Source organism: Lygodium microphyllum, chromosome 23 (genome assembly GCF_053477565.2).
Source record: "Lygodium microphyllum isolate KBCC chromosome 23, Lygodium_microphyllum_v1.1.10, whole genome shotgun sequence".
In the NCBI taxonomy this organism is placed as follows: Eukaryota; Viridiplantae; Streptophyta; class Polypodiopsida; order Schizaeales; family Lygodiaceae; genus Lygodium; species Lygodium microphyllum.
Window position 1 is genome coordinate 25,083,628 of NC_141157.1, and position 21,040 is coordinate 25,104,667.

A 21,040-nucleotide genomic window follows, 5' to 3' on the forward strand; every position below is an offset into this window, starting at 1 on the left:
ACGCATGGCCTGTGCCCCTGCATAGAACAGACGAAAGCCATGGCAATCCACAACTTTTCCAGCTTCACCGTGACTCTTGTGTTCAACAGCACACAAGACATCCCACTGATTCTCATGCAATACAGTCCACATGGCATGTTGCTTATGGCGGAAACAGATTCCTCGCACATTCCACGTGGCTATTTTCATGGGTGTTTTGTAAAAGAAAATCAGGTACGAGGCACAGCTTGCCTTGATTTGACCTTTTCTGCGAGAATGTCCAGGACTCCCTCATCCAAGAAATCAACCAACACGGCAAAAGAGTTCTGCGGACCAGATTTGGAGGTAGACGGCATATCTGCTGGCTTGGGAATGGAGCGGGGATAACGACGATCCCACGGGGTAATGACGTTGCCTCTGGTATCAAAAGCCAGCTTAGCTGGTGGACCCTTTGGACGATCCGAATACACTCTCCGAGTGGGCTGAGGACGGGGGGCAGAGGAAGCCATCGCAAGAGGAGAGCGCTCCGATGGCAACATTTCTTTCCTGCGCATATAAGTACGCATGGAATCTTTGACACACAAGGCACAAAATTCTCCATGCCAGCAATCACCCTGGTACCTTTTTTTGCGCGTACTTCAACCCAGTCTGTGCCACGGGAATCTAAACCTGAAACCTGTTGTTTACCTTTATCCAGAGCTTTAGGTAGGTGAATAGCATCCTGCGACGGGACATCACATACCATATCTTCCATGGGTAGCGCAACATGCCCAGCATCTGAAGTGTGTTGCTGTTCTGGGCATTCGGCCATGAAATGCCCTAATTTTCCACAGGAAAAGCAGTGTCCTGCAAAATTGCCCCATTTCAAACGAAAGTGTAAAGGATGCATACCAGAGCAATTGAGACGTAACCACGCAGGCCTTTTCCTGGTAGTGTCCCATAACATACACAAGCGGTTACGATTCACTGCCCTTAAACTTAGAGGGACCAGAACACTGCCCACAGCAGCCATGGCGTCCTTCAACAGTGGCCAATAAACAGCCGGACAATTTTCCACTTCAACCCATACAAGGCACTCCCGTTGCAGCAGGCGCTGAAAATCTGCCATTGGGCGCCATGGTACAACATGGACCAAACGGCGATCAAAAAACAGAGGCAGTTTAGACAGAAGAGCAACACGGTGCGTCTCAGATTTTAACAACACCTCAAAAAAACCTCGAGGCCCCACAAAAATCTCTTCAACACATTCCCCTTGTAGCAGACTGTGCAGCCACTGGCGAATACGGGAAAGCTGGGGGATTCTACCAGTGAAGAAGAGTATCACCGCGCAATCATAGAATACTGAAAAGGAGCGCAAGACAGATTTGGGGTCAACAGTGGCTTCCAAAACATCTTCAGGTGCAGAGTCAGAAAAGACTTCCTGATTATGTTGAACATAATCGCCAAGTAGAGTGTTGGCAAACTCTAGCAAATGCTCCCAGTCAACATCCTGAGAGTCTGCAGAGTCCGAAGCAACCTGAGCATAGGAACGATCCTGATGATCCATTGACTCCTCCGAAGTGTGCTTGGTGCATTTGCCTGCAGGCTGAAAGTCAGGAGCAGTGGGCATCTCTTCATTGCACGGAACCATATCGTCGGGTTCCTCGGTATCAGGGTCCGGACCAAGCGCTGCCACCGTTTGGTCTATAAAATCCAGGTCCAGGCCAGCCATGGTGTATCACTGCGTATACCGGTCAGAGGGCGAACGAAGATCTCACGGGAGGCAGGAATGCGCAGGCCGCTCTCCTGCTTTCTGAGGCCAAACGGACCCGACACTGGACTGATGAAGAAGCTTGGGAAGCGCGTGCGCAGAAACAGGCGGCCGCTGTGCAGAGAAGGCACGTCCGCAGGCAGAGAAGGGCTCGTTCCCTTTGCTGGCTCACGCTGTCGCACGCTCTGTGTGGCAAGCTCTCTCTCTCTCTCTCTCTCTCTCTCTCTCTCTCTCTCTCTCTCTCTCTCTTTGTACAGATCAACAGACACGCTGGTCAAGACACTGCCTGTCTGACGACTGTGGGGCTTAGGGTTGACCGCAGCCCCAGGTGCCTCTGCAAAAGGGAAGAGAACAAGCAGGCAGACCTGCGGACAGCAGAGTAGACGAAGGCAGACGGGCGTCTGTTTCTGCAAAAACCGTGGCCTGTCGGACTGTCCTGTGGACCCCGTCTGCTCGTCAAACAGAACGATTTGTCACGTCCCTATTCTGTGCCCTGCTGCTCGCGAAAGTCAGGCGGAAACGAACAGGGCAATAGGCGGTGCCTTCAAACAGGTCAGCAGGTCGAAAGCTCTCTCTCTCTCTCTTTTTTTTTTTCGTAAATCTCTCTCTCTCTCTCTCTCTCTCTCTCTCTCTCTCTCTCTCTCTCTGTGTGTGTCTGTGCCCCCCTCCCCGCAAAGATTAGCTCTCTCTACAATAAGGTTTCTCATCTCTCCTCGATACCATTATCAACGCGCACACTCTCTCTCTCTCTCTCTCTCTCTCTCTCTCTCTCTCTCTCTCTCCGTGAAGATAATTGTATTAAGAAGTAAACATTTACAATAGACCATCAGGTCAGCATAGAGCTAACAGGTATAAACTCTCTCTCACCGGAAATATTTACATGAGGCCTGCAGACTCTCAAAACAACTTATTACATGAACAGTACTAATAAATCACACAGAAGAAATAGCTGGAGTAGAGCAAACAATCGCCAACCAGGGAGCAGCAATATCTAGAAGAACCAGGTCAACTAACATCATAGAAGAGATTTACCATAACACTAATCCACGCATACGGACCACATGCCCATGGATACCTGATGCTGAATCAAAAATAAAGACATTGTGAGTACATCATATATGCCATAGGGCTGTCGACCAAAGGAAATGGAATAGGCAAGAACAGTCTGAATGCAAAGAAGGCATAGAGGACATATTTCTCATAATCCACGAACAAACTGGTATGCGGTGCTGAGTTATCGAGGACCGCACTCCAGAAATAAAATTCCAAATCTGTCGTGTAACAAGGCAAGAGATAAAGAGGTGAAGCATGTCTCATCACATGTAGTGCAGAAAACACGACGACCTACAGAGATCTATTGGGCACAGAGCACTTCTCCGTTGGAAGACCCTCAATGAGCAGTCTCCACATAAACACTTTACCCTGATACAGAACCTTAGACTTCCAAAGCTGCATAAATCTTTCCCACCACTTCTTTTTGCTATCCCTAAGATGCCATAACTTATTAACTTTTCCCATGACCCATCTCTTAGCTTCCACCATCTGATCGGCTGACCTTTTCTCAAAATCATCAAGAAGCACAAACATCTAGTCATGCCATGGATCCAATTGTTGTACCGTAGGCAAAGGAGAGAATCTCTGAAGATTGTCCTGTATGGACGACCAAATGTCACTATATCCACGAGGCACCATAAAGTATTGATGAATACGCCTGAAAGAATAAAGACGGGGATGCCCAGGAATAACACCATCACGGACTGTCTTCAACCCCAACCTAGCCATCCAATTAAACTTGTCTCGCTGCAAATCTTTTTGTGGCCAATCCAACAACCTTGAGGAAGCCAGTACTTCTCCTTGCAGCGAATTTTCCTCTTTACAAATATCCGGATGACGCCAAACTACAAAACGAAGCATCTCCTGCCACGAAGAAATCAAATGAGAAAGGAGAAAAGACTACAAGACCTTAATAGGCCTCGTAGAATTAAGCGCATGCCACCAAGAAGCATGAATAATCGTGCTACCATGAGAGATGCCAGTCTTTTCGATGAAGAATTTAGTAATATCTGACCAAGGATGACACTGAATTCATAGACTCTGCAAAAGGGACAGCCTCAAAGCGGCCATATGCAAATTAACATCCAACAAAGTTGCACCCTCCATCCTTTTCGGAGTAGTCACATGCTACCAAGAGATCCATACCTGACCCAAATGGCTGCCTTTCTTTTTCCATAGCATAAATCTGACAGGCTGGACCAAATCCAAAAGGGACTTGTTAGTCCAAGAAAGCAAGGGCAGAAAGAACGAAGTCATACTGATCATAATGCATTGAGCTACTTTTAGTCTAACATGTAGAGGCCAATTCTCAGATTCCAATACATGAACCTGGTCATGAATTCAAGAGGCCATCCAATCCAGCAAGGCACGTGGAGCAACCTTCACACCAATAGGATATCCCAAGTGTCTAGTTAAATTGCCCCTCAGGATCATAATTCTATTCCAGCCCAAGGCCTGCAGATCATTCTCCGTATAGGAGAGAAGGGTAGATTTCTGAGTATTAATGTGAAGACCCGATGCCAAAGCAAAAAGATTCCAAGCCACCATTTCCTGATTGACATTAGTGCGATCCGTCTTAAGGAACATAAAAGAATCATCTGCTAAAGATTGACCCACTAGTTGGTCACCGCAAGGAAGAGTTAAGTGAACTATCTCACCTTGGGCTACCAACTTATCCAATAATGAGAGCATCGGGTGAGTTGCCAAAGCAAACAACAACGGGCTGAGAGGACAGCCTTGCCGAAGAGACTGAGATAAGTCCGTAATCCCTCCATTAAGAGCAATACGAGCCATTGCACCCTGACTGATGGTATCAACTAGAGAAATCATACGGGACCCAAAACCCATTGTAGACATTAATTGCCGCAAAAATGACCAGCTAACATAATCAAATGCCTTCTCAATATCCAGCTGAAGCATAACAACCTGCTGGCTAGAAGCTTTGGCATAATCAATTTGGACATTCAAAATGTTGTGCATTATATTCCAACCTTTAATGAAACCGTATTGACATGGATGAATGAGATGCAGAAATACTTTCTACAATCTGTTGGCAATAATTTTGGAGAAGATTTTAAATAATGACCCCATAACTGAAATGGGTCTCCATTGTTTCAAAGAGGTTGGAGAGGGAACCTTGGACAACAACCTAATGACAGCAATCTTCCAATCTGAAGGCATCATACCAAAGTTCCACACCTACTGACAAAGGTGTGTTAATGGGTCCTTAAGCACTTGCACATGGGCTGATAACAAATTAGAAACTTTTCCTTCGAGGCAAGTGAGACAGCACTTCTTCCACTTCATCTTTTGCAATATCAGCCTCCATTAAATTCACCCATTCTGGTTTGACCTGATTACTAACCAGGTCGCAAATATATGTTCGAGCAGAGAGAACAGCATCCGAAGGAATCTCTTACGGACCCAACAAGGACCTATAAAAGTCAAGAGTCGTCCAAATAATGGAGGCAAGATCAGACATCATATCACCTTGGCCATCTTTTAAGCACACAATATTTTCCCAAGCATATTTCTAATGCAAAAAATTGAAGAGTTTGACAATTGTTATTATATAAAGCTTCGGCTTTGGCTGTAGAGACTGGGAGCGCGAGGATCGAGACAGTCAGTGGCTATTAGCACCACAAAGAGAGAGAGAGAGAGAGTGAGTGAGTGAGAGTGAGCACGATCTTTTTGGGTACAATGACGAGTATACCACTTTAGGTTTTTAGATAGATATATATATGAAAGTACAAGTGTTAAGGGTGTGTTCACATCTGAGAACATTTAAAAGGCACAAAGGTCTTTATTCCCAACAACCTCCCACCTAAAGGCAATGTGCCTTAAGAGGAGCAAAGAATCAGCTAAGTCCAGGTATGTACAAAGCTAAAATACATATATCTATCCAACTCCCATCATCTATCAACAATGAGCAAACCGCTCTACTGGAAGACCCTTCGTGAGAAGGTTTGTAAGATTATCATGTGTATGCATTTTGACAAGCTCAATGCTCTTGCTGTCAAGTACATCTCCAATGAAGTAGTGCTTCACCTGTATGTGCTTCGTCTTTGCATGAAAGACCGGATTCCGTGCTAGCATGATAGTACTCTGACTATCACAATGGAGAACAGGTAACTCTGTAATACCAAACTCTCCCACCAAACTTGAAAGCCATAAAGTCTCCTTGCATGCCTCAGTGGAAGCCACATACTCTACCTTTGAAGTAGACAATGCAACACACTTTTGTAGCCTGGAGATCCAAGAGGCTGCTCCTCCTGTGAAAGTAAACACATACCCAGAGGTGGACTTTCTGCAATCCGCATAACCAACATAGTCTGCATCCATAAAGCCAACAACAGATGCCTTCTACTTTCCAAAGCAGATGCACAACTCCTTTGTGCCTTTGAGGTATCTCATAATACCTTTGCCATGTATCTGCTTACCACTCCCACTACAAAGGCAATGTCAGGACGTGTAGCAACCATAGCATACATCAAACTGCCAACAGCTGAAGCATATGGTATCTTGGCCATTTCAGTTGTCTCATCATCAGATGTAGGGTTGTCCTCTGCACTGAGTTTCACATATGGAGGTAATAAAACCCTAATTGTTTCCCCCCCTTCATATTGAAACGCTGCAAAACCTTGGAGATATACTTCTGCTAAGATAAATAGAGCAATCATTTCGACCTATCTCTGAGTATTCGCATGTCAAGAATATGATTTGCATCACCAAGATCCTTCATATCAAAGTTGCCATGAAGACTTTGCTTCAATGAGTCCAAGGCATGAGTGTCCCTACCAGCAATTAGCATGTCATCAACATACAGAACCAAGATAATCAAGCTGCCATTTGCTGCCTTCTTGGTGTACAAGCAATGATCCACTTAACTTCTATAAAAACCTTGAGATTGCATAAATGTATCAAACTTATGATACCATTCTCTTGGTGCTTGTTTCAATCCATGCAAACTCCTTTTGAGTTTACATACCATCTTTTCTTTCCCTTTTTCAACAAACTCTTCAGGCTGCTGCATATATATGTCTTCATGCAGATCACCATGTAAGAATGCAGTTTTTATATCCATCTGTATGAGCTCCATATCTTCAGCTGCAACCAAGCCCAAATGCTTCTCAATGTAGTCATCTTGACTACAAGAGAGAAGATCTCATCAAAGTCAATTCCATGTTCCTGCTTGTACCCCTTTGCAACCAATCTTGCTTTGTACTTTGATGAGGAACCAAAAGTGACCTTCATCTTGTAAAACCATTTGTATAGAAGTGTTTTCTGCCCTTTAGGCAACTGCACCAAGTCCCAAGTGACATTTTTCTCAAGAGATTCCATTTCTGACAACATAGCTTTATACCCTTTCTTGTTGTCCTATCTGTCCATTGCTTCCTTGAAGAAAGACAGTTCACCACAATTTGTCAACATGACATAATGAGCCACATTGTTTGCACCAAGAATGAATCTATCAGGTTTTCTAGTAGCCCTAGAAGATCTCCTAACCCAATGATCATTGTTTGCTAGCTGTGGAGCATTTTTAGCTTGTTGTCCTGGCATTTCAGCCTACAAATCAGTATTAACAGCTTGCTGTCCCGGCTGTTTCTGGACGTGTAGTGGCTCATTATCATAGGCAATAGCTGGCTGATCATTTCCAGCAATATTTTCTGCATTTACATGTTCATTTACAGCAGGTATTTACTGCTGTACAGCGGGCACATTTTGCTGTCCAAAAGGTATTTCTTCCTGGAATACAACCCTACGGACCTCCTCAGTCTTTTCAAGTTGTTTATGCATGCGATCTTCCCAGAAGATAATATCATTGCTGCATACTACTTTCCTTTTCTCCAAATCCCATAATCTATACCCCATTTCACCCTCGTCACCATATCCTAGGAAAATACATTTATAGGACTTTGGCTCAAGTTTGCTGCATTTTTCTTTACAAATGTACACAAAAGCCTCGCAGCCAACAGGTGAGCATATGAAGGTGAACAAAATATTTCTTTTCCCCTAAAGGTAATCCTAGCATCTGGCATACATCGGAATGTACTAACTCTAGAGGAGAGTGAAAGAGACTTTTTATGAGACGTCTGTGAATGTTTACCATAAACACAATGATCACAATGCTCAAAATCAGCATAACGAAGACAAGACAAGTAACCCAAACAAGAGAGCACTTTCATTCCAGTTTGACTCATGTGTCCCAACCAGCCATACCACAAAGAAACACTTGGCTGCTCGGTCACAGCAACAACATGATCACTCACACAAGATACATGGAGAGGATACAAGGTATCACTTTTACAACCTCTGGCAATCACTCTAGATCCCTTACATATCTTCCATTTCCCATCACCAAAGGTGGTATGAAATCCATCATTACCTAGCTGCCCTATGCTAATCAAGCTCTTCTTAAGCTGAGGTACATGCTGTACATGCTGAAGTGTGAAGACAAAGCCAATCTGAAACTGCAACTACACACTGTCAATACCTACAATGTCACATGCATAGTTGTTCCCAAGATGGACAACACCGAGAATCCAGGTATGCATGTCATCATCTGTATCTGCAAGTAAAGCATGTGCACCAAAGTGTGAAGAGACAAAGAGTACGTCATTCCCACTATCACTGTCATGAGTGACTACATTCACTTCTTCAATTTTGACACTACTCTTCTTAGGTTGACTCTCTTTCTTCTCTTCCTTGCTATCATCTGTCTTCTTGCCCTTTTCTTTCTCTTTCTTCCATTTGTAGCAGTCACATTTAAAGTGATCCTTCTTGCCACAATGATGGCATTTAACATCTTTGCCACGTGATTTATTGCATCCCTTGCTATCAGATTTGCCTTTCTGCTGTGATCTGCCCCTAGTATGCAAAGCACTGGAAGACTTACTAGATGCATTGTTCTACTGATTCATTTCTTCCATGAGTAGAGCACTCTCTACATCAGCATACAAAAGAATCGCATTAGAATTGCTCATAACAATCCTGAATGTATCCCAACTCTCGGGAAGAGTGCAAAGCAAGAACGTAGCCTTAAATTCTTCATCAATCAAGAACTTCAAGGCAACCAGCTGGCTGAAAATGGAGTTAAACTCACTCAAGTGACTAGACATTGTTGTACCCTCTTTCATACACAAATCCATAAGCTTTTTCAGTCAATACACTTTGCTTGCAGCACTCTTCTGTGCTTTTAGTTCTTCCAGTCGAGTCCAAATAGCATATGCAGAATCCAAACCTTCAATATTAAACAGCAAGGCATCAGAAATCAATAGCTCGATGGTTGAGCATGCAAGCTCATTTAACTCATCCCAATCGTCCTGTTCCATATCTGCCGGTTTTGCCCCTTGTGTCTTAATCAGCTTTGCCTGCTTCTTTTGCAACAAGATATTGTAGCATTGTTTTTGCCAAACTGCAAAGTTATGTGCTCCTTCAAGCTTCTTTATGTGCATGAGATTACTATTGTCACTACTGTCAGCCATGATTTTCAACCCAAATGTCACCAAAAAATTCAGCAAATGCAAGCCCAAACTGTCACACAAGTGACGAGGTACAAACAAGTACCAACCAGCAATAAATGACTACGTAGAAGCAGAAATTTCAGATCTGTAAGTGAATTCTCAGAAGCACCAAACCATGTGCTACAACATCCCACAACTGATTACAACTGTTCCAAGGGCAAATACATCACATTACATGAGAAGTCCCAAATTTTAGCTGCAATTTCGATTGTACATGTACATACCCACAGGCATAAAATTTGACACGCACGGTCAAAAGCCCCAAATTTTTTGTGCTCAAATCATTAACCATACATCTGAACTGTCTCTGACATGCATAGAATAGGTCAATTTTGCCAAAATAGAGCAATTTTAGCAAAACCCCCAAATTTCACTAACCAATATGTCCCAATTGCATTAATACATGTTCCCGAAAGCATAAAACGGGCAAAATTAGTAGAATTTCACAAAATTTTGCAAAAGCCCTAAATTTCTCAGGTCCAGAAGTGCACTAATGTCAGTCAATTTGACTCAACTGAACAGAATTTCACCAATACAGTAAAAGCCCCGAATTTTATGGGTCCAATGTTGAGAAATTTCACTCAGATGAGCAAAATTTCAATAATTTTGGCGAAATCCTCAATTAAAGTACATACAATGTCTGCAATTTCTGACACAGATGCCTCAATTTTGCATGAACAGTACTCAGTCTAGAGAAGCCCCAAATTTCTGGGCTTAGATTGCACGAAAATTGGAAGTTGTGCCTCCACATGTGAACCCTCCGTAGGGGAAGAGGAATTTCAAAAATTTTGAAGAAAAAAATGGATGACGAGTGATGGGTCCATTGACCCATCGGTTGGCGCCCGTGAGCCCCGCTAGTCCCGTCCGTTGCGCGCTCATCAGTCGCCATGCTGCCACGCTGATCGTCTCTTGGTCGCATGCGCCTTCAGGCACCTGGTCGCGATTGCTGCCCCTCACACCTGCTATTGCTCACCGCTCCCTAGCGTGGACCTATCGCCTAGTCCACGTTGGACCTGCCGTGATCCTGCCAAACTATCATTGTGGCTTGCAACAGTTTCCACTCTCCTGTCTGCCGACAGACACACACCCAACAGTTGTACGCGAGCTGCCTATTACCTCGGGAAGCGTGCACTCTGTGCTCTGATACCAATTTGTAGAGACTGGCAGCACAAGGATCGAGAGAGTCACTGGTTGTTAGCAGCACAGAGAGAGAGAGATAGAGAGAGAGTGAGCACAATCTTTTTGGGTACAATGACGAGTGTACCACTTTAGGTTTTTAGATATATATATATATATATATATATATATATATATATATATATATATATATATATATATATATATATATATATATATATATATATATGAAAGTACAAGTGCTAGGGGTGTGTTCACACCCGAGCACATTTAAAAGGCACGAGGGCCTTTATTCCCAACATTGGCCAACAGTTTGTATTTTGCATATTCCTCTTCCTGAAGAGATTGAACCCTGTATATATATATATATGAAAGTACAAGTGCTAGGGGTGTGTTCACACCCGAGCACATTTAAAAGGCACGAGGGCCTTTATTCCCAACATTGGCCAACAATTTGTATTTTGCATATTCCTCTTCCTGAAGAGATTGGACCCTGTCTTTCAACCATTCAATGCATGTGAGCAAGTCATCATTGGAATCCCCAATATGACACAAAGACAAGGAATGAGCAAAAAAAGATTGAGCATGCTGCAATTCAGCTCGAAACGAGGAAGCATATTGAATACCATATTGTCATGATAACACTCCTGCATTATCAGTAAAAACCGCCCATGCTTCCATCCCTCTAGATAGGACCTTCGAGCTAAAAGAAGCCATCAATTGCTGAACACCTTCCAAAAACTGGTTTTGCTCCAAAAAAATTGGTTCAACCGAAGAGGCAAATGGGCAAGGAGAGCCTTAAATGAATGAACAGGTCTGAGGCTCATTTCCAAGACCAAAGGGTAATGATCTAACAAAACATGTTGTCTTTCCACCCACATATCAATGACTGCAGGAAGAAAAGAGTCGCTCTGGTAAATGTAGATCCTATCCATTCTAGCCTAAGTATTTGGATGCTGAAAAGAACGATAAGTATAACCGGCTTGTGATGGATACATCCACAACCACATGTCCTGTTTCAAAGATGCCGCTGCAAGAGCATCCCAAGCCTGTCGCTCACCATCCATAACCGAATGCGGAGAGGTCGCGTGATTTGCAGAGACACAAGCATTAAAATCACCCATAACAAAGCCATGGCAAGGCAGTGCACATCATCCCAAAGCTAATGACGTTCCCTTGCATTAGAAGGAGCATACACGCCTACAATCCACAAAACCTCTTTCTCATAAATTATTTCGAGAATCAAAAATCGGCCACGAGGATCCTGAGAAACCAACGATGGCTGTATGGAGGATTTGACAGCCAACATAACTCCCGATCTATGTAGAGGTCGACCACTAAAAGAACTACATAATCCTTATATACATAAGAAGATCCAAAGCGTGATGTTTATGCTCCACAGCACAAAAACATCCCATTTTCCAACTATCACAACTTTCCACAACCGATACTGCTTGCTGCCCGAAGAAATGCCTTTCACATTCCGTAGAGAAATTTTCATGATCAATCACAAATGAGAAAAACTACTGAACCACCGCTTTCCCTTTTCCTTTTATATCAATAGCCTTGGCAGCCTGGAATCTCTCCATTTCACCTCGGATAACATCAACAAGATCTGCCCTCTTCAAACCCGCAATCGAAGCACGGGAAGGGAACTGTTGTTGCTAGGAGCGGAAAACATCCCGATGAGGCACAAACCTCCCACGCGCATCAAAGCACAAAGCAGAATCAAAAGGCCTTTTATCTTTTACTACCGGAGCACGCAAAGATTGAGGTTTCCTATAAAACCCCCTATCTCTGCGTTGAAAAGTTTGAGTGATTGGGGGCGACCAAGAATGGGCAGGAGTGGAGTGAGAATCCTGTCTTGCATTACAACGAACCATAGCGACCCAAGAATCCTCCTAAAGAGACAAATTCTGCCCACCCACAAGCAAAGCACGCTCCCCACCATCATGGCAAACATCCTTCTTACCCTTCATTACGACCATGTTGGGAAAGCTGCTCTGGATCGGCTACCGGCTTCTAAATCATCTACTGAGGGAGGTGGCCTTGCATTTCCGTGTCTAGATCCATAGGGCATTTGCCCTACCTCCATATTTTCGTCGCATTCTGAAAAGAAATGGCCCAACTGACCACATCTAAAACAGTGTCCTACAAAAGTACCCCATTTCAACTCATATACCAACATTTGTAATCCTGGAACCTCAAAACGAACCTTTGTCGGTCGAGGTTTCCCTATATCCCAAAGCATACGTGCCCTATTTTGATTCCGGGAAGCCAACCGAGGTTCCACCAAGACCTCCCCAAGGGTTCTCGAATTTAGAGGGAGGAGTCTCCACACACGCGCAGGGAAATCCACCACCTCTACCCAAATTGAGCATGCCTCTCTCAGCACCTCCTGAAACTCAGCCATGGGCCTCAAAGGGGCCACATGAACTAGCTGCCCATCCATAAACAAAGGAATGCATTGCATAATAAGAGCCCGTACTTCCGCAGAACGAAAAAGAACCTCAAAGAACCCCTTCAGGCCATCATAAATCTCTTCAGCCATGGGAACCTGCATACGCCCTGAAGCATCATCTGAGCACTGTTCAAAACTGACAAGCATGGATTGAAGCCAAGCATGAATTCTAGTGATCGAAGGAGTCCTTCAAGTAAAATAAAATATGGCTGCCCTCTCATGAAAAGCATCTATCTATTGTAAGACTAGGTCGGTTCCCATGACTGCAACTACTTGATCCCCATCCGGTAATGCGTTAGCTTTACCCTACAATGGACATAATCCAACATAAGATGATTGGCAAACATGAACCTCAGGCTGAGGCGAATTCGGGCCTAAGACCGGTACTTCAACCGACATCCTACGACGTTTGCCCATCTCTTCACTATCCAGCAACGGCCCGAATTCATCAACCAATGAATCACCATCCGAGTCGGCCAAGTCTTTGTCATTCCCTTGCCCAATCTGCTGATCGAGAAAGGCCATATCGATACCATTAGATTCCTGCAGATTTGCCATAGCAGAACCAGTCTCTCTGACCTGTGTCTCCGTGTGTGTGTGTGTGTGCGTGTGTGTGTGTGTGTGTGCAGAGGCGGGTCTGCTTTCTTTGTCTGTGCATAGAAGCGGCACTCAGGGCGGCACAAAACCAGGTCGTCACAGAATGACAAGCACACAGGAGCAAAAACAAGAACAGAGTCGCTGTCTATCTCACCTGTTAACTCGTTCTCTCTCGCTTGCTCTCTCTCGTTCTCTCTGTCTACTTACAGGCGGACGCACAGAAGCAGGGACCCACGGTACCCTGTTCCAACTGCACGCAAGAAGAGCAGGTAGGAGTGCAACAGCAGGTGTAAGAGGCAAGCCGAAAAGTGACGTCAGTCAAGCGTGGGTTGCACGAACAGGAGACGAAAAGGCTAGGCGCACAGGATGAAGGGCGCAGTCAACACACAGAAGCTGGGCTTTAGAGGGGAGACCCAAGGCGGGCTACACGAACAGGCAACAAGCAGCTGACAAGGCCGCACACAAGCGACAGGCAGAAACCCTAGACGGGATCCCGTTCTCTCTCTCTCTCTCTCTCTCTCTCTCTCTCTCTCTCTCTCTCTCTCTCTTTGCGCGTGTGTGTGTGTGTGTGTGTGTGTGTGTGTTCTATGTGCCTATCTAGCAATTTTCAACAACCTGCTCAATCTCTGTCACTCCATTTTACCCAGGACGAAATGCTTGTTCACCTAACTGTCTGAGTAGGTTATAAAACCCCAATTTTATTGAACTTACATGTTTGCATTGAGCACGATGCACATGCACCCTACTGTAGGCTAACACCTTGAACAGAGAGCACTGTAAATATTCTGACAAACTGTCTACATGTGTCCTTGCTTATCTGTTCAATTGTGACATATGCAAATGTTCCTCCCTTTCTTGAAACCTACTGCTCTCTCAATCTCTCAATGATAAGGAAAACAAGCCAAATCTTCACACTAATACCCACTGGAGGACCAGGTACTTGCATGATCATTGTGCTGTTCTAGCAGTACATGCCCTTGTTGATGTACAACATGCTCTAGGAATGGATGCATCAATATCAGTGCAGTATTAGATCAAAATGATATGCATTAAGGGTTAGGCAGCACAAAGGAATCATGGATGAACCTCGTGATCTTCAAATGCAAGCTCAAATCTTTTAAATATGAGTAATAGCTGCATTAATGTAATTAACGGAAAAAATCCCACCACTCTCTAGTCGAGGGGATTGTGAGACTTTTTGGTATCTTTTTTTGCAAATAAAATGTGGCTAATTATATTACTCAAAAGGCTGATTACAACTTTTTGATATCCTAATTAGCAGCCAAAAACATAGAGCATGTGGTAAAGCTGAACACACCCATGACAAAGCAGTGATACTCTAAATATCACAAATTGTGTCGGCAAATTTAAAGAACTTGACAAGAATTAATGACAACATTTTCCGTCAATAATTTGACCGAAGTTCGCACCACCAGAAGAAGTCAGGATTTTGCACATAAAAAAAGAAATAACTTACAGATGTCAAAGCATTAGACAAATCAATCTCACAGTATCCCACTAGATTGTTCTTGGATAATCGATTTGTCTGCACACACACAACAACATTCAGACTTTTTCTAAGCCATGTATACTGTGAGCACCAAGTAAAATGTCCATGGTTTCAAGAGTTTGTTCATAAAATGCATATGCAAAATAAGCAGAGCGCAGTCCAAACATTGAAATGCTTTGTTAGCAAACACAAGCACACCCTAAAAAAGCGTACTATCATGGTGAATTAAACTGTGCAATATAGAATGGAGCAAGAGAAAGACAAGGAGAGACTCTTTGCAAAAGAAACAAACTTGGAAGTGTATGACCTTCCAGGACTTTATTAACACTAAAATGAAAGCACAACAACATGATAAGCTTAAAGCAATTGCTCTGACACAACACTTTAAAGCAACTAAAAGGTTTTCTAATTCTGACATCTCCGATATACCAAGGCCAAATGGGCTGGCAAAAAAACACAACCATGTATATGTTTGGGTGCATGCATCACTAGTTTCCAAAGTTGTTATAATTTCAAGCTCTTTTCAAATCCATGCACACTTCCCATACTGCTGCAAGTACTAGAAATTTAAAAAGGGGAATCAGATGAAACCTCGAAAACGGAAATTCGGGCAATACGGGCTCCTTTATCCTCCAATGCTATTTTCTTTTCCTGTAATCATCACAAACATCACAAGTCAAAATACTTGAAAACGAACTATAAACTGCACTTGGTGCAACCACAAAACCTTAAACACCACCCAATAGAAAACCAAATCAGCCATGACTGATTGCATATTGCTCAATGTCAGGATCTTGCTGTAACTAAGAAAGATACAAAAGTTGTATAGGCTCATAAGGCAATGGTAAGTTCTAATTGTTTAAACACTGAAATATGTTGAACATTAATCAAGAAGGAAGAGGCCACAAGAGAAGGGGGACAGGGATTAAAAGATGGTAAGAAGGCAAGGCCAGCTAGCCAGCAGCAATCTCCCATCGGCATAGACATGGCATCTCAAATCGTTTCCTATCAGATTTTTGGGCAAGGCTAGATGACAGCCTTGCTTTAGCCTTAGGAAGATATCCCTCTTCCTATGGTTATTAACTCATAGAAGCCTAGCAATTTATACCTAGCTTGGATATGGTAGGGACCCATTATCATGTGTGAGATGTGATGAGCCAAAGGAGATGCAGAAACACAGCCTATGGGACTGTCCCAAAGCCCACAAGGTATGGAGGGGAGCCCTCAGGCTGATCTTGTACAACATAGCAACAACATGCTCGTGACTTGGGGAGCTGTAACGTGGGCCACAAACAAACGCCCAACATGTGGATACGAGGATGTTCAAGGGGGCCTTTCTCTCCTCGTCATTGGATAGCATGATGCATCTAAGAAGGATCCCAACTCCAAAATACTTGTGGACACGATGGACCCAAAGACACAGTAATAGATGGAAGTTGATTGCTAATATTATTGCTTGGTACATTTGGACTGCAAGGTGCAGCCATATTATAGACCTTCAAGGTGTATTCATTGAAGCCAACCTTCCTCCTCGGATAAGGTGGTAATGACCTAATTAATCAACAATTACAGCAATCATAAATTCACATAAACTGAAAATGCACACTTTATCACTTTAATCTTGGATAATGAACAACTTGTTGACCCCAAAACTTGCACCCCTTGCAATGTTTCTTCAACTTTTATTACAAAGGGATGGAGTACAACTAAGATTCTTTAATCTCCTCTACTAATCCAAGTGCCTCTTGCTGTCAAAACTGACTAATAAACCTTCAAACTTGCCCCTTGATTTGCTTGGGAATTGGCCTTCATCCTACTCCTTGAAAGACAAATTCAGCCCCAAATCAGACATTGGCTGGCTAGCCACTTAAATCTCCCTTATATTCTTCATATTCAGCTGTCGAAATTTCAAGTCCTAGGCCTTCAATTTTGAGCACACATCTTAAGGTGATTGTCAAACCCTAATTTCTGCTGTAAATTAGGTTTTACAACAAAGATTTTTCAATATTTCCACCTTTGATGACTCAAATTTCTAGATTTTACTGAGATCACTTAAGAGATGGCTATAGGATGAGAGAGAATGCTGTAGAGAGAGAAATTTCAGAGTTTCATCACAACGAAGGCTGAAAATTTGTTGCTGCCCTACTTAAACAACCATGGAAGCTATTATCTACACCTTAGGACCATCACAAAGGTTGTTGCCCCCTCATGTATACTATCACCCGCACCAGAAGGACCTTGGGTTGCTGTCACCTGCACTTGGAGGGCTGCTGCAAATCACATTAGTAGCATCTCCTTCCTCACCAACAGCCTTTTTCTCTCTCACCATGGCTAGAATAGACTTCCATCAGCCCGTAAAAAGGTTTTTTCCACTTGTATGGGCAAGTTTTGCCAAGTGGCAGCCTTTTAATCTATTTTTTAACATTATCCAACTTATTAAATTAATTGTCACAATATTAATTCTGAAAACTAATTTTAATTATTTTAGTACTCAAAAATCTTATTTCACCAGCCAATTTGTCTCCTAAGTGTCCCTAAGCAAATTATTGACCCTTAGACCGCCATTACATAATTAATTAATACCTACTCTCTAATGTCACCATTGACATAAGTGGCCAATAGATTTGTCAAGGCCAAAATCTAACACCAGATACCACTAATACCTATTAGGCATAACTTATTACAACTTTTACCTTTGGCACCACAACTAATATCTTGCAATCGTGGATCTCACATTATGAAACACTTAACATGCACCTCACATGTGCAAGTCACATTTGCACATTTGATTAACTTCTAATCCATAACAAAGACTCTTTTGAGGATTTGGATAGAGATCAGCCACACCCTCTATGGGAGATAGGAGAGAATGCAAGGCAGCTCTAACAGGATGAGGAGGACAGATGCCTTCTTGCAAACTTCATACTCTAGCACCTTTTCTTGGTCGTGTGCTTTTGGAGACAAGAGCCTTACATTCGTCTCAAAGCTAAGTGAATAGTTTAACTATGTTAGACAAAGCACTTACAAACATAGCACCACTCAATAAGGCTATGTTACTTATGTTCTATTGCATTAAAAAAACTCCATCTTCTAACAAGCACTCCTACCCTTGACACTCCATTAAGCAACTTTCATATTCCACATGCATCAACGCTCAAATTACTCGAGAGAATAATATAGTCCGCACTCTCATTCAAAGCACACATGCAAAACATCTACAAGACGTTATTCCATCAACTCCCAAACCTTCTATCTCGAAAATTCATCCACACAAGCCTTTTATATCCCTAGGACCTAGGCAAGCAACAATTGAGCATCAAAGGTATGGGGCAAAGTAGTTGATTAGCAAAGGTGAAGTTAGACCTCAAATTGTAAAGAAGCCTATTTAGGTTAGTGCAAAGCTCCCTCTCTACTAAGTTTGATCATAAGCTTGTTGTCCTATCCCTCCAAATGTCCCCACGTACTAGAGCATGTATTTTGCTTGGAAAGGATTCCCTAGCTCCTTCCTCTCTATCTCACTTCCTCCCTCTCATTACTTCCAATTTTGTATTTTCGGTAGTATTGGACCCAAACATGGGAGAGCCCAAGAAATATAATTCTCTCTCTCAAAACTAAGAGATTGAATGGAGAAACTTTGTATCTATAAGCATAGTTTTGTTTGATGTTTTTTACAAGTTGGTCCTGAAACAAGCAAGCAAGCCAAAAAACAAGCTCAATAGGTCAACTATCATCTGTAGACTGCATGTGATGAAGGTGGTGTTGAGATATCGAGCTCCACTCGTGATATGCCAGGGTGACCGTTGTGCATTTATGTCACCGACTTATCAGTTGCAGATGCGGTTGGTACACCGCCTATGAATAATAGCTAGATGACAACTATCCTTATCTACTCTAGTTTGTGGCTCAATTAGTATGCCACCTTAGTTAGTTGAGTTTGGTTTGAGACCCATATATAAGGTTCTTCTATTTCTTTGTATGAGAGTTCTTTTTTGGCTTACACAACTAAGAAGAGGAAAACTGTTTTCAGCCTCCACATGTGTGTGTATTCCCCCATTGTGCAAGCAATAAAGCTACAAGTGAGACTCCTTCCTTCTCTCCCACAATCTTGACTTGGTATCAGAGCCTTGTTCGTGGTAAGGAGCTCAAGAAAGCAAACCAAGTTCGCGGTATTCTGGTAAGAGGACCAGTGTTGCTTTCATTTTTCTGTTTTGGGAGCAAGTCTCTGCAGGTAGCACAGGCGGAAAGTGTAAGAGTGCATTGTCTCAGATTGAGACGCTCTTCGCGGTGTAGCAAGAGGGTAGTATATGTTGCGGGATAGGGCTTTAGCCCTTGGTTGCTCTGTTTTTTTTATTTGAGGCCATTTCGGGGCCTGTTTTGGAGACGGAAGTTTTCTGCACGCACTCAGGAAAATGCCCTGTTCTATACTGTGCGACCACTGTTCTACAGGTTGGTGAAAAGTTACTGTAGAAATTGCATCGTATGCTTGTGCGCAGAGACATTGGGAGTTACAGAATCATCCTTGTTACCTGTTGATGCAAAAACGTCACTAGGAAGTGACTGTGTGGTCAAATACCACTTTCGTCAGTTTTACAGATTTGCCCTTATGAGACTGAAGCTGTGTTCTTTGCAGTGACAGAATTTTTTGCAGTGTTCTGTAATGGCGTCTGATTCTCTTTCACAGATTGTCACTGAAAAGCTTAACAAGAACAACTTCCAAGAATGGAAGTTTAGAATAACGAATTTCCTTATGGGAAAAGGATATTGGGAATTCGTTGCAGGAAATGAAGAAGAACCAGTTCTTCCTAATGTTCCCAATCAACAGCAAATGCAGACATTTAAAGCATGGCATGAGAGAGCTAGGAAAGTTTTATACTAGCTGTCTATCACCATTTCAGACTCTATGAGAGTGCATATTCAAGATGCAAGTACGCCAAAGGAGACATGGAATACTTTGTCAAAAATGTATAGCACAAATACGCAAGCCAGGAAAATGAAGCTCAAGCAAGAGTTGCACAATGTGCAAAGAGAAAGTGTGAGCATCAATGACTACCACATGAAGGTGAAAAAGATTGCAAATGCACTTGCTTCCATTGGGTCGCCAGTGGAAGATGATGATTTAGTTTCTGTGACCTTGAATGGTCTAGGAAAGGATTATGCACAGTTCCGAGCATCCATTTCCGTCCGTGAAAGATTTCCTGATTTTGAGGAGTTGATTACTTTTCTAATTTCTGAGGAGCAGAGAAATAGTGGTGCATCTTCTTCAGGAGGAACTTCAAAAGAAGTTGTCTTCTACTCACATGCTGGAAGAGGTAGAGGTAGAGGTAGAGGAGGCCGATCTGGAAGCCGTGATAGAAATCAGAATATGCAGCAAACTCAAGAAAACCAATCCTATGGAGGAGGACGTGGTAACTCTAGGGGGAGCCAAAGAGGTCGTGGTGGATGGCAAAGAGGCCAAAATGCAAACAGCAATGTTGAATGCTACTATTGTGGTAAAATGAGTCATATGGCTAAAGACTGCTATAAAAAGCAGAATGACATCATGAATGGAAAATTGCAACAAGGGAATTATGCATCTTCTAGTAGACAGGGTGATGATAGAAATGAGCATTTGTTTATGATGCAGCATATGACCAATTCTATGACAAGTGCAAAAGAAAGAAACGATGTGTGGTATGTTGACTCAAGTGCATCAAACCACATGACAGGTCATGCAGAATGGATGCAGGATGCAAGGAAAATGGAAAACCAGGATTTGTGGAGACGATGATAATACTGCACATCCTATTGTGCAGATTGAAAAAATCCCTTTGTCTATGCAGGATGGAAAAAAGAAATACCTGTCGGATGTATTTCATGTCCCGAATATCACCAAGAACCCGGTTTCTGTTGGTCAAATGGTTGAGCAGGGCTTGCAGGTCAGATTTAATTCTCATGGATGCTTTGTTGAGGATATGAAAAATAAAGATCGCTTGATAGCAAAAGGAAATAAAAAGGGCAGAATGTTTACATTGGATGCAGACATACCTGAA

General features: G+C 42.9%; 1 protein-coding gene across 3 annotated transcripts in view; it reads right to left on the minus strand.

Moving 5' to 3' along the window:
- LOC148015979 (phosphatidylserine decarboxylase proenzyme 3-like) overlaps positions 1-21,040 on the minus strand; it is a 220,187-nt gene that overhangs the window by 194,282 nt on the left and 4,865 nt on the right. For all 3 annotated transcript variants that reach the window (XM_087664264.1, XM_087664263.1, XM_087664265.1), the window contains exons 4-5: positions 15,603-15,662; positions 14,979-15,047 (exon numbers count right to left, since the gene is read on the minus strand). In XM_087664264.1, coding sequence (XP_087520390.1) covers positions 14,979-15,047; positions 15,603-15,662 — 129 coding nt within the window. The remainder of the gene's footprint in view (positions 1-14,978; positions 15,048-15,602; positions 15,663-21,040) is intronic.